The sequence below is a fragment of the Carettochelys insculpta genome, chromosome 1, assembly GCF_033958435.1.
Source record: "Carettochelys insculpta isolate YL-2023 chromosome 1, ASM3395843v1, whole genome shotgun sequence".
NCBI lineage: Eukaryota > Metazoa > Chordata > Testudines > Carettochelyidae > Carettochelys > Carettochelys insculpta.
In genome coordinates this window covers 375,997,501-376,010,436 of record NC_134137.1, presented here as the reverse complement: position 1 = coordinate 376,010,436, position 12,936 = coordinate 375,997,501, and the positions used below count along the sequence as shown (strand labels likewise).

General features: G+C 51.1%; 1 protein-coding gene across 2 annotated transcripts in view; it reads right to left on the bottom strand.

Annotated features, from left to right (window-relative positions):
• Positions 1-11,164, bottom strand: part of TSPAN33 (tetraspanin 33) — a 41,282-nt gene extending 30,118 nt beyond the window's left edge. The window contains exon 1 of one of the 2 annotated variants that reach the window (XM_074975783.1): positions 10,952-11,164. In XM_074975783.1, coding sequence (XP_074831884.1) covers positions 10,952-11,071 — 120 coding nt within the window. In that variant the 5' untranslated portion in view covers positions 11,072-11,164. Of the gene's footprint in view, positions 1-2,516; positions 2,834-10,951 lie in introns of those variants that run through there. The other variant, XM_074975793.1, reaches the window with a different exon arrangement.
• Between the last annotated feature and the right edge of the window lie 1,772 nt (positions 11,165-12,936).

Here is a 12,936-nt window from a genome sequence, read left to right as displayed (position 1 = left end):
GGCACAGAAACAAGCCATCCTGATACGCAGTAAGAAAAACAAATATGGTAGGCTACCAGCTTCGTTTACAAGGGAAATCCTTGGCGAGCTTAAACTCAAAAAGGATGCACATAAGAAGGGGAAACTTGGCAGAGATGAGCAAGGAGGAGTATAAAATACATGGCTGGAGAATGCCGGGGAATAATCAGGAAAGTGAAAGCACAATTAGAACTGCAGCTGGCAAGGAACGTGAAGGGCAACAAGAAGTATTTCTACAGGCATGTTAACAATAAGAGGGTTATCAGAGAGGGTGTGGGGCTGTTACTGGATGAGGGAGGTAATCTGGTGGCAGATGATGTGGGGAAAGGTTGAAGTACTCCATGCTTTTTTGCCTCAGTCTTCAAGAACAAGGTCAGCTCCCCGACTATAGCACTAGGCAATGCAGTATGGGAAGGAGGTGGGCAGCCCTCAGCAGGGAAGAATAGGTAAAGAGCTATTCAGGAAAGCTAGACGCACTCAACTCCATGGGTCCGGATTTAATGCATTCCAGGGCACTGAGGAAATTGGCAGATTTCATTGCCGAGCCTTTGGCTGTTATCTTTGAAAACTCATGGAGATTGGGAGAGATCGGATGATTGGAAGAAGGCAAATGTAGTGCCCATCTTTAAAACAGGAAAGAAGGACAATCCAGGGAACTATAGACTGGTCAGCCTTACCTTAGTCCCAGGGAAAATAATGGAGGGGATCCTCAAGGAATCCATTTTGGAGCACTTGGAAGAGCGGAAAGTGATCTAGAGTAGTCAGCATGGCTTCACCAAGGGCAGGTTGTGCCTGACCAATGTGATTAGCTTCTATGATGAGGTAACAGACTCTGTGGACATGGGGAAGTCAATGGATGTGATATACCTTGACTTCAGCAAAGCTTTCGATACAGCCTCCCACAACATTCTTGCCCCTAAATTAAGGAAGTGTGGATTAAAATGGATAGAAGACTGGCTTGACAGATGGGCCCAACAAGTAGTGGTCAATGGCTCAGTGTCTGGTTGGCGGTCGGTTTCAAGTGGGGTGCCCCAAGGATCAGTTCTAGGGCCAGTACTGTTCAACATCTTTATTAATGACCTGGACGAGGGGATGGATCGCACCTTCAGCAAATTTGCAGATGACAGTAAGCTAGGGGGTCAGGTAGCTACATTGGAGGGAAGGGACAGGGTTCAGAGTGATCCAGACAAATTGGAGCAAAAGAAATTTGAGGAGGTTCAACAAGGACAAGTGCAGGGCAGAAGAATCCCAAGAACTATTACAGGCTGGGGACTGACTGACTAAGTAGCAGTGCAGCAGAAAAGGGCCTGGGGATTACAGTGGATGAGAGGCTGGATATGAGTCAACAGTGCGCCCTTGTAGCCAGGAAGGCTAATGGCATATTGGGGTGCCTTAGGAGAAGTATTTCCAGCAGATCTACAGAAGTTATTATTCCTCTCTACTTGGCTCTAGTGAGACCTCATCTGGAGTAGTGTCCAGTTCTGGGCCCCCCAGTACAGAAAGGATGTGGATGCACTGGAGAGGGTTCAGCGGACGGCAATGAAAATCATTAGTGGTCTGGAGCCCATGACCTATGAGGAGAGGCTGAGAGATTTGGGCTTATTTAGCTTGCTGAAGAGAAGAGTGAGGGGCAATTTGATAGCAGCTTTCAACTTCCTGAAGGGGACCTCTAAAGAGGATGGTGAGAAACTGTTCTCAATGGTGTCAGATGGCAGAACAAGGAGCAATGGTCTGAAGTAAAAGAAGGAGAGGAGTGGGTTGGATAGTAGGCAAAATTATTTCCCCAGGAGGGTGGTGAAGCACTAGAATGCTTTACCTAGAGAGGTGGTGGAATCTCCATCCCTAGAAGTTTTTAAGTCCTGGCTGGGATGATTTAGTTGGGGTTGGTCCTGCTTTGGGCAGATGGCTGGACTTGATGAATTCCTGAGGTCTCTTCCAGCCCTAGGAGTCTATAATTCTACAAAAAGAGCAGGGCAGTCCTTACAGCCTGGGAACAGCAGCTTTCGGAAAGCCAGTGCTGAAAGCAGACTTTTGAGTGACACAGCTGGGGGGAGGAGGGGGGGAATCATGGGATCGTGCGACACTGGCCCTCTCCCACCCGCAGCCAGGAGAGCCCCGGTCCAGTCAGCCGACTTGGTGTTTAAAATTCGAAAAAGGCCCCCTCCGATAGCGTACTGGGGTGCAGTGTAACTGAAGAAGAAAAAACCCCTCAGGAGCCAGGATTTTCCGAGAGCTGCTGATTTTGGCAGATCAGTCTGGCCAGGGAAGCGAGACAAGACTCAAACCTCACATGTTTGACGTGCACTTAACACCCTGCAGACATCCTCTGTGTGGGCGCAGTGGCTATTTCGGCAGGGCTGGCTTGTCTTCTAAACCCGTGGGGGCAGCCATGAGCTCTTCCCATGGCTCTGCACAGGTGCCAGCCCTCTGATGCGCTCCCACACTGTAAAAATACCACCCCCAAGGCGGGCACCGAGGGCCGCAGTCAGACAATTTACCGTTCAGACGCCTGGTGCGGAGTTTGTTCGCTGCCTTGTGCAAACTGCAGCCACAGTGTGCGATTCCTGCAGGTTTGCTGTTTTATTCGAGGCTCCAGCCACAGGATGAGACTGGCACACGCTCTCAGTCAGCTGTCTGCTGGGGTGCAGAAGGTCGACACCACGGAGGCTTTGTCTGCATCATCTGGAAGATGGAACCACTCAGGGGCAATCTTCTGGGGTTCGATTTTGTGCACCTGATACGTTGATTTCATGCACTTCTATCAGGGGTCAGCAGTTGTCCCCTGTACGCCTTGATGTCGGAAGGAGTAAGAGAGGTTGATGGGAGAAACTCTGTCCTGTCCCCATCTCTACATGTGGGCGGCCAGGAGGCCATTGCAGATAAGTGGATTCTAGCTACACAATCGCCGTAGCTAGAACTGCATGTCTGTGGTCAACTGACCCACCTCACATAGACCAAGCCTGAGAAAAACCTGCAGCAACTCAGAGCAAAATCAACTAACTCAGATTTGCAGGAATAAAAAAAAAAAACAACAGAGAAGAGATGGGAGCTCAGGCAGAGCCCAAGCTCCGAGAGCCTCCAGCCTCCTGGGGTACCTCAGCCCTGGCAAGTCCCAGCCTCTACATTGCTGGCACTAGCTCTTCGGAGCCGGGTTTCCCAAGCTGATTTGCTTCCAGGGGGCTTTTTCTGCAGTGCAGACAGCCCTGCAGGGACCTGCTCAGAAAGCAGTGACAAAAGGCAGGTATGCCGAGCTCCGAGAATGGTTGATTTCGGTACAGCAGCTCCCACTGAAGACAACAGGAGCTGTGGGGGCACTGGCATCTCTGGAAACTGGTTCCTAACTTCCCCCTTCCTGCTGAGACTTGGCGCTAAGCCAGGATCAACCCTTTGCATGCAGGTCTCTGGTCTAGGTTTGCTCTTCCAAGCTCCTCCCTCGGCAAGGCAGATGGTGGCTCTGATTAGCTGGCCCAGGTCAGAGCAGAGCCTGGTCTCAACACACAAGGTCGAGGGGAGGAGGTGGGAAGAAACAAGGAAGTTTTCTGCATAAACACAAGCTCCGAGTTTCTCCAAGGAACTACACCCACATCCCCACACGGAAGAATCTTCAGCTTGATTCTGCCAGGGGAACCTCACACAGATGCTTCTTTGTCCTGCTTCTGCATTTCTTTAACTGCCTGGCCAGCTGGTCCCAGACAACAGCAGCCAGCAGGTCCCTCTGTCCCTCTTCCACCCATCCCTGATGGGACTAGGGAGAAGGTGCAGGATTGGGCCGGTGTAGGGGGAAGGGGTTCCAGCTGCATGAATGCTCACTGGGCTGCAGAGCTCCCTCCTGGGGAAGCCACCCAGCCAGTGCATCTCATTGCAAAGCAAAAGACACCCACAGCGCTTCACAGAGCCCATCCCCTGCCTCCAGGGGCCTTGTCTCTGCCCTGAGCTCCTTACACTGCTGCACAGCCGGCTCTCGTGCTCATTAGCTATATAAAGTGCTGTAATCTGCATCCTGAGGCTGGGGCGTGCCCTGTCTGCTGGACAGGCAGCAGGACTATAATTCAATTAGTGGCCCAGCAGGGGAACACAAACCAGTGTTTCACCCACACCTGCTGAGAACTGAGGAGTCGTTACATGCCCCACGCCTCCCTTTCCCCCTTTGCCCCGGGCGCGGAGGAACTCTGTGATTGGTCAAAACTGCTTCTCCTGGCCAGGCAAATGCCAACAAGGAAGCTGAGAGGGGACCGGATTAGAGGAGCTAGAAAGGGAAGTGGCGGGCAGGTAACTGGAGAACGCCGCCGCTGTTACAATCCCTGGATCCAGCACAGGCTGACCTGGTGTAACTGCCCACAGACAAGGGGACCCTCTGCCCTGTTTTTACTAGGCCAGACTCAAACTGCCTCACGGGCATCTTTAAAAGAGACAAGCAAATTGTGCTGTATTTTGGGGGGCTCCTATTCCCTGGCACCTGGTGTCTCGGGGCGGCAGACCCCCCTGTCGGGAGCTCCTCCGCTGGGCGGCTGCACTGTGTCCTGGCACACCACACCCGGGGACACACCTGCTGCTCCTCCATACAGCAGCTGCCACATTCCCTGCCCTCCCACCCTGCTGGGAGACTGCGAACGCCTATTCTCAGCACCCCCCGGCCAGGAGGCTGTGGAGCTCGCATCCCTCATCGGGAGCTGCAGAGCCCCCATCCCAGGTGCCTCACCGTGGGGCAGCAGCCTCTATCGCAGAGCAGCTCTGATGTGGGACAGCAGATCCCCTATCCCTGGGGGCTGGTGTCCCATGTTTGCCATAGGGGAACGCGGTCGCCCTGCCACAGGTGGACTTGAACCTGGGACCTCTGGAGTTCAGTGCGGGAGCCTCTACACTTTGAGCCAAAAGGCCGCTGGCGCTCAGCTAAGGCTGGAGAGGAGACTTGATCTCTCTCTGCGGATGGGGGCTTGGTGCCGCTACATGGGACAGTCACGCACACCCAGGTGTGCGGGTTGCACTGGCACAGCCCATTCAGCCAGGCCGGTCTCCACCAGGACACAGGATTACTTTTGGGATGGGTGTCATGAAGCCAGGAGTCGGGGGGTCCTTACCTCCCACTGCTCCGGCTTTCACCACACCCCAAAATTCCATTTTCCAGCACCTCTGGCCCCAAATTCCCATTGTTCCGTTGGGACGAGCACTAAGGAGGAACTTCCCAGGGCTGGGTGAATTCAGCACGGGTGGGGGAAGAGGGTGTCTGCACCACTCCAGCCCCAGGAATTCCTGCAGCTTCACAAGAGGGCAGCTGGAGACCTCCTGCACACGCATGTAGAATTTACCTGCCCCTTTGAGCGGGAATTGCTGTGCTCACCTACAGCAGCAGGGCCAGCTAGCCCAGGGCAAGGCTAGAAGGCTCTGGAAGGAGCCCCTCTCCGCCCACACGTGTTAGGATGGACATCGGTTGCCCTTTGCAAAGGGGAGATGCTACCCAGTTGGTGGTTCCCTCTTCCCAGGACAATGCCAAACCTGGAGGTTTTGCTGCCACGCGCCAGGTGTGTAGAGCACGCCAAGATCACGACAGAGAGAAGCTTCAGGGATGAAAGGCCATCAGGCCTCACTAGGGTCCAAGAAATGAGCACAGTGTAGGGACATGCCATGGCAGAAGAGGTGGGAAGAAACTGCCCAGAGCTTGTCCTTCATGCACACTTCTGGGCTGCAGGCTCTCTCCAGCCTGAATCATGCCAAAGCTGTGTCTTTAAGGCCGAGACTGGTGAGGGTGTTCCCTGGGCTAGCAAGCCAATACAGCTAGGTCCAAAACAAATGTTCCCCTTAATTTTTTCCATCCATGTGTGGAATAAAGTTTGTTATGGGCACCAAGGCACAAGCCGATGTGAACCACCAGTAGAAAGATACGCCGCTGGCTGCGAGTACTCTGTTATTCAGCTGGGTGGCACCTGAATTTCTCCTGAGCATCTGCCCAAGCACTCTCAGAGGGGTAGCCATGTTAGTCTGTATCTTCAAAAACAACAAGAAGTCCCGTGGCACCTTATACACTAACTGATATTTTGGAGCAGAAGCTTTCGTGGGCAAAGACCCGCTTTGTCAGATGCCCACGCGCTCAAGCTTACCTACAGGGAACGCTGTCTGGAGCCATCACCCGAGATCTTACTGCATCTTTTCCCAGAAGAACCGTGTCCCTTGCAAGGGACTATTAGTTAAATCCTCAACTCCTCCGAGTCCAATCCCTGTTTTACAGGCAGGAAAAGTGACCCGAGGCAGATGTATTTAGAGCTACCCTTGCAAGCTCTGCTGAAACAGCTATGTTGACTGGGTAGGTTTACTGTTTAACCAATTAATTGCTTTAACAGCCTTAGATAGGACTCTACCTGGGGGTGGGGCGGAGGGGCTGCAGCTGTAACCCACTCCCCATAGATACACGGTGCACCTCTAAGACATGCCGCCAAAACCCAGTCTAGGTCGTAGAATCGCAGGGCTGGAAGGGACCTCAGGAGGTCATCAAGTCCAGCCTCCTGCCTAAAGCAGAATCAACCCTAATTAAACCGTCCCAGCCAGGGCTTGGTCAAGCTGGGACTTAAAAACCTCTAGGGATGAAGATTCCACCTCTCTAGGCAACGCATTCCAGTGCTTCCCCACCTTCCTGGGTTGACAGTTTTTCCCTAATATCCAACCTACACCTCCCACATTGTAACTTGAGACCCTTGTTCCGCTGTCTGTCAGTACTGAGAACAGTCTCTCTCTGTCCTCTTCGTAAACCCCCTTTCAGGAAGTTGAAGGCTATCAAATGGCTCCTCACTCTTCTCTTCTGCAAATGAAATAAGCTCAAATCCCTCAGCCTCTCAAGAGCCGTGCACTCCAGCCCCCTCATCATTTTGGTTGTCCATTTTTCGATGTAGGTAAATGGGGGAGAAAAAAGGGCAAAAATTCTGCTGTTATCCCAGTAACTCCCTCCTGGTGTAGGCAAGGCCCAACAGTCCAGCAGCAAAACCAGGACTACAACCCAACACAAAGGTCCCCCACATCCGGCCACCAGATAGCAGCATAGCTACTCAACGAAGAGGGGGTGATACACACAGATCAAGGCAAGCACGTCAGAAGCAGAAGATTCTGCTAGACTGGAAGTACGGAGGACTTTGGGGCAGGTCCTGGCCAGCTGCATGTGACTACCCTGAGAGGTCTTGCTTCCCAGCCAGAGGGCCAGGCGAAGAAGCTCAGCAATTGAAGAAAACCTCATTGGCCAAGGGAGGGTTTGGAGCGTGTCATGGGAGATGGATGGTCGACCCAGTGGGAATTTCCAGGTGTAGGTAAGTCAATTTCACTCTTCACTGAAGCTGGCCCAACTCCCTTCAGACACACGAGATCAGCTAGTAAAACGTCCTCGATGCTCCTTTGTCTTGGGATTTTCCAGGGAGATAACACGGTTGTGTTCAGAGGGGACAGGCGCTACACCAGGACAGCTGGAGAAAACACAGCCTTGGAAGGCCCGTGGCAGGTGAGGTGGGATCTCAGTCCCAAAGGGGGCAAGCACCATCCCATAAAGAGTCACCTTCCTAACCAACGCTCTCAGCCACTGAGGCATAAAACAGTGCCGTGGTGACTCAACTGAGGCCCTGAGACATTTGCCATGGTCCTCGCGGTCACACGTGCGTACTGCTGGCACAAGACTGCCGCTGGCATGCTCGTCAAAGGAGTGCCTTTGAATCCCCACCAGGCTGATAGGAACTCTTGTATCTCCAACTCTTCCCTGCCGTTATCTGGGGAAATGGCAAACCTGCCGTTCAGGTCAGGCCACAGAGATTCGCCACCAGGTCAGACTAAGGACATTGTTAGGTAACTGGCAATCATCCCCCATGTATGCTGGGCACAGCTGTAAGGTTCCAGAGTTCACCGGTAAGAAGGTGCATCTTACCAGGGAGCTGTTCTGGTTTGTCCTCTAGCCTGTATCTAAACCTTCTCCGACACTGCGGTCACCTACCAAAGATCTCCTGTCTACGGCCATCCACAGCCAACTCCATTGAGTTCTGAATGCTGGGGTAAAACTACATGAGCCTGGGGGTCAGGGGGAAGAGACCAAAGCAGCTGATGTGCGAACAATACTCTACTGGCACCAAATTCACTCCACAGTGCTGGTCACAGCCCGCCACCTGATGGTACCTACAGGGCAGGTCAGGGCACACAGCCCTAACTTGTAGTCATTGTAAGAAGCTCTACAAGCACCTTCTTACGCCATGGCATTACTCCAGTTAGTAATGCGAAAAGAAGCCAAACAGGCAATATAAGCAAGAAACAGTCGATTTAAAAACTTTCAAAACAGCATCCCCCTCGCTGCAGTGTGGCACTCACATTTTGCTTTAAAAATAAAAGATCTCTCTCTCTCTCTCTCTGTCTCTGGCCTGTTATCCTCAAGAAAACCCACACGAAGCAGAAGTAGAAATGGACCGCACGGGATGTGAACAAATATCCGTAGTGGGTTTAAAAAACCACCAGGGATGTGCGATTGTTAAAGTCAATGAACCTGTGAATTCTATCAACTTGGAAGGGTGTGGGATTGGCTGAGGGAAGCTAGACAAGTACCAGCACCTCTTTTTTTGTAAGAAAATAAAAAAAAAAAAAAGGCACTGGCCACAGAATACTTTTTTCTGAAAGTTCCTTAATTAAAGGTATTTTGAAATAAAAAAAAATAAATAGGAAAAGTATGAGATAGAGGAGGACTCTTCCAGCAGCCAGCTGGCCACCCTCTTCCATAGCCTCAGACTACACAGCACCCAACAGGTGAAATTGAACTGCACAGAGCAAGGAACAGAGACAAAAGAAGTCCACGCCTACTTTCAGCTGGTTATCCAATAGGATTGCATTGCCTGATTTACTACAAGTGACAGGCTGAAAGTCCATGAAGCACACAGTCTTTTTCCAACTACTTCTGGTACGTTAGATGTTTCCTTGGCACATGTGTTTCCCCCTCCCTGCAATCAATTTTGCACAGTAATCAAAGCTTAAGTTTAACTAAACACCACAAATATAAATAGGCCCTTTAAATGAAGTATCACTTGAGGTTCCCCAATCCTTAGTCAAATCGTTGTCTTTGGAAGTGTATCCAGTCTGAATGAACTTAGGTGATCACTACAGGACGAACTTCTCTCGTCCGGTGCCGTCGGAACTGGATTGGTGCCAGCTAATTTGCTGGACCCTGGGAGGTCAATATTGTCTAACAAGTTACCAACATGTCCATGGCTCACAGGATAGTAGCGAAAAAAAAAGCAGTCAAGTAGCACTTTAAAGACTAGCAAAATAGTTTATTAGGTGAGCTTTCGTGGGACAGACCCACTTCTTCACAAAAGAAATAAAAAATAAAAAAATCACTCTCTCTCTCTCTCTCAACATCCCCCATCCCTCTGCCACCTACTTCAGTCCCATGTGCTTTACCAGTCAGTTTTTACTGCATTTTTTTTGGTCCTCTGTACTTATAAATGTCAGTTTCTATTGGAAATGAAATTAATCAAAAGAAGTGGGTCTGTCCCAGGAAAGCTCATCACTGATTAAGTCATTTTGTTAGTCTTTCAAGTGCTACATTTCTGCTGTTTTGTTTTGTTGGGCTCTTGGAAGACATTTAGGGGTGAATTAGAGCTAAAACAGCAGCACAGAACTCTGAGGCTATGTCTACACAGCAGCATTACTCTGCAATAAGCTATTCTGGAAGAGATTTTCTGGAAATAGCGCAGCTGCATACAAAATGTGTTCGGAAATAGCGCTCAGCTATTTCAAAATAGAGCCTCCACACACACACAGACCCTGTTTCAAAAGAGAGCCATCAGATGCACTATGGCTTACTCTGAAAGAGGCTCTACTCCTTGTCTATAAAGCCCATATTTTGAAATACCCATTTCCTCGTAGGAAAAGATCTACCAACTTGGAAATAAGCCCACCGCTATTTCAAAATAGAGGTTATGTTGTGTAGACTCTTACAAAGTTATTTCGAAATGGCAGCTGGCCTCCTGTTGTTGCCAGATGAGAGTGCTCCAGATTAGAGTGGTTCAAGCTGTATTAATTGATCTTTTAGATATTATTTTGAGCACCACTCATTTCTTAAAAGGGACAGACCTGACAATGTAGCTTAGACAGTTTGCCATGAGTGCATGTGTGTCAGAGGGATCAGGGGAGACTGCCAGCTTGAGAAAACCTATGGAGAACAGAAATCTATGTTATGTCTTGGTTTTCAGTCAGGGAGTTTTCACGGATTTCAACATTCCCAGCTGGAAACTCAAACATGACAGTTTATGCTGGGGGCAGGAGGCCAAACTTGAAGGTGTCTGGAAAAAGTAAAGGAGAGGTAGCTGTGTTGTTTTGTTTGGAAAAAGTAAAGCCAGTCTGGTTTCGTTTGCAGAAGAATGAAATTAGAATTTTCCTTTTCTTTCAGTTTTCCTTTCCAAGGGTCAGGGAAGAGTATTCTAAATCTATGACTTTTGTCATGACAGCACCCCTTACAACTGGCTTTGTCAGAATAAAACATGCACAACCCACCCCACACCAACATTAAGGAGCAGGCAAACCGAGAGGGGATGAAAAAGAAAGAAAGAAAGAAAGAAAAAAAAAAACCCACACAGTGCTTCCTCTATGCCCCATATAAAAAGGAGCTGATAGCATGCCTGAAAAAGCAGGGAGCCCTGTGCAGAACTGGCACGAAGACAACATTCACGTGGTTGAATTTTACAGGGTCATTTTCTGCCACCTGCCATCTTATCCCCACAGACCTTTTTTGGTGCCCCCAGATCCTCCTCCACCCTGCCCCTAGCTGAGTGATCAGGCACCAGACATGGCACTGTCCTGGGGTCCCATGCCCCAGACAGGAGACCCACCGTCCCAGCGCACACCATGCCACCCACACTCTGCCAAAAGACAGGCTGGCTGCCCCCAGCCCCACCTGCCTGACCCCAGGCCCTGCCCCACGCACCCAGAAGAGCAGGTTGAAGAAGAAGAGCAGGTACTTGACCAGCGGGCTCACGAAGGAGAAATCCTCCCCTCGGGGGGCCGCGCGGGGGGCCGCGCGGGGCCCCGCCCGCCGCCTGGCCATGGCCCCGGGGCCGCCCCGCCGGCTCGCTCACTCACTGCCGGCCCAGGGCAGCCGGAGCCGGGGCCAGCCGCAGCCACCCGCCGCCCCCGCGCTCCATCAGCTGGCGGCCCCATTCTCACCCCGCCCCTTTGCGTCTCCATTGGCCTAGCTGGCCCCGCCTTCTCTTTTCCGATTGGCCGCTTCACTCAGCTCCCGCCGCGGCCCCTCCCAGCTGAGAACGCCGTGGATCGATCCCGGCGCGCAACAGCTACGAGGCGAGAAGGAGCCTCTTAAAGGGGCCCACGTCCCTCCCCAGGCCTTAAAGGGGCAGAGTCCGTCTCCCAAGGGCAGGGGAAGGGCGCGGATCCAGAGGCGTGGGGGTGGGAGAAAGTGGTCCAAGAAGCTGCGTGCCCTGGAAGGGGGAGGGGAAGGGAGGCCCGTGGCACAGCAGTTCAGCTGGGAAAGGGGAACCCCACCTCTTTCTTAGCAGAGGCTCCCCTGTTGGATTTTGGGATTCCAGTGTTTTCCCCAAGAATGGAAATTGGGGGTCCGGTGGGGGGGTCAGAATCAGTGGGCGGGGTGAGGATCGAGGAGGGGTGAGACTGTTAGGGCAAACGTGGGCACTGTGGCACCGGGGTAAAAACTGAGCAAATGTTTCAAGACCCTTTTGTTAGATTTAACTCGTGGTTTTAAATCATCACCGAAACTAAAGTTGGCTGCACGTACCTGTTAAGGAGCACTGTGTTGACAGACAGTGTTCCCGCTGAGCTTTTCCATCCGTGTGCAGATGTTTTCCACCCATGTGTGGGATACATTTTGTTACATGCACTGAGGCATGTGGAGATGCGCACCAGCCATAAAAACAAAACCATGAGTGGGTCATGCGTCTGACGAAGAGGGTCTTTGCCCATGAAAGCTTATGCTCCAAAATATCTGTTAGTCTATAAGGTGCCACAGGACTTCTTGTTTTTGCACAAAGATAGTGGAGTATTTGCTAGTCTTGGTCAGAACCACTGTCCAACTTCAGGATTAACGAATGATAGTGCAGTTAACACTGGTCTCCTGTTTGTAATGTGGGGTATGTCTTCCTCTCAGAGAAACTAGGATGTGACAGCCATGTTTGTTGGAGTAAACTGTGTTGCCAGCATTTCTAACAGCCTTGTATAATATATGGGGTGGTGGCGGTGGGCGGGGAGAGTTTACCCAGCACAGTTGAGGAACTCTATGTGGGCCAGTAACTTAAAACCACGCCACTTACAGCCCAGACTGGAGCGACCTCCTCAGTGAGGCAAATCAAGCCTGCCATAAAAGTTCCTCTGCTAGCCCCTCTGGCTAGCTAGAAGTTACACAAGCAAATCCCACAGATCCTCCAGCTGCTCCTACGCCCAAAACCAATAACCCTCCTTACTCAGGTGAAAGGTTATGTAAACCGATTTCACCAAATCCACACAGATTCGTCCAGACCCCAAAGGACCTGCCACATTCCCAGGTCAATATATATTTGGATCTTACCCACAACAGCATTCTGGGCCAGTCCCTTAGAATCTAAAATCTAAAGGTTTATGAAGAAAGAAGAAAGGAAGAAAAACTGCGGAAGTGGTCAGATTACATCCATCAGTGAGTCTCAGGATGCAGGCTACAAATGATAGTGAAAGCTGTTATTTTGAAAGTCTCTGAAAATGCAACCTCTGAGGGATGGGTCTCCAGTTCACACAGGCTTAGTTCATAGCACAGAAGTTCTTGCCAACTGCTCCCATGACAGAGGCTGAGAGCAGAGGTCCCAGGACTAAAGACAAGATGGCCATGGTCAGAGTTCTTTCTATAGACTTGCCATATGAAAGGGAGATCTCTGCTATCAGTTACGTAGGCAGTGTTAGACCAACTGA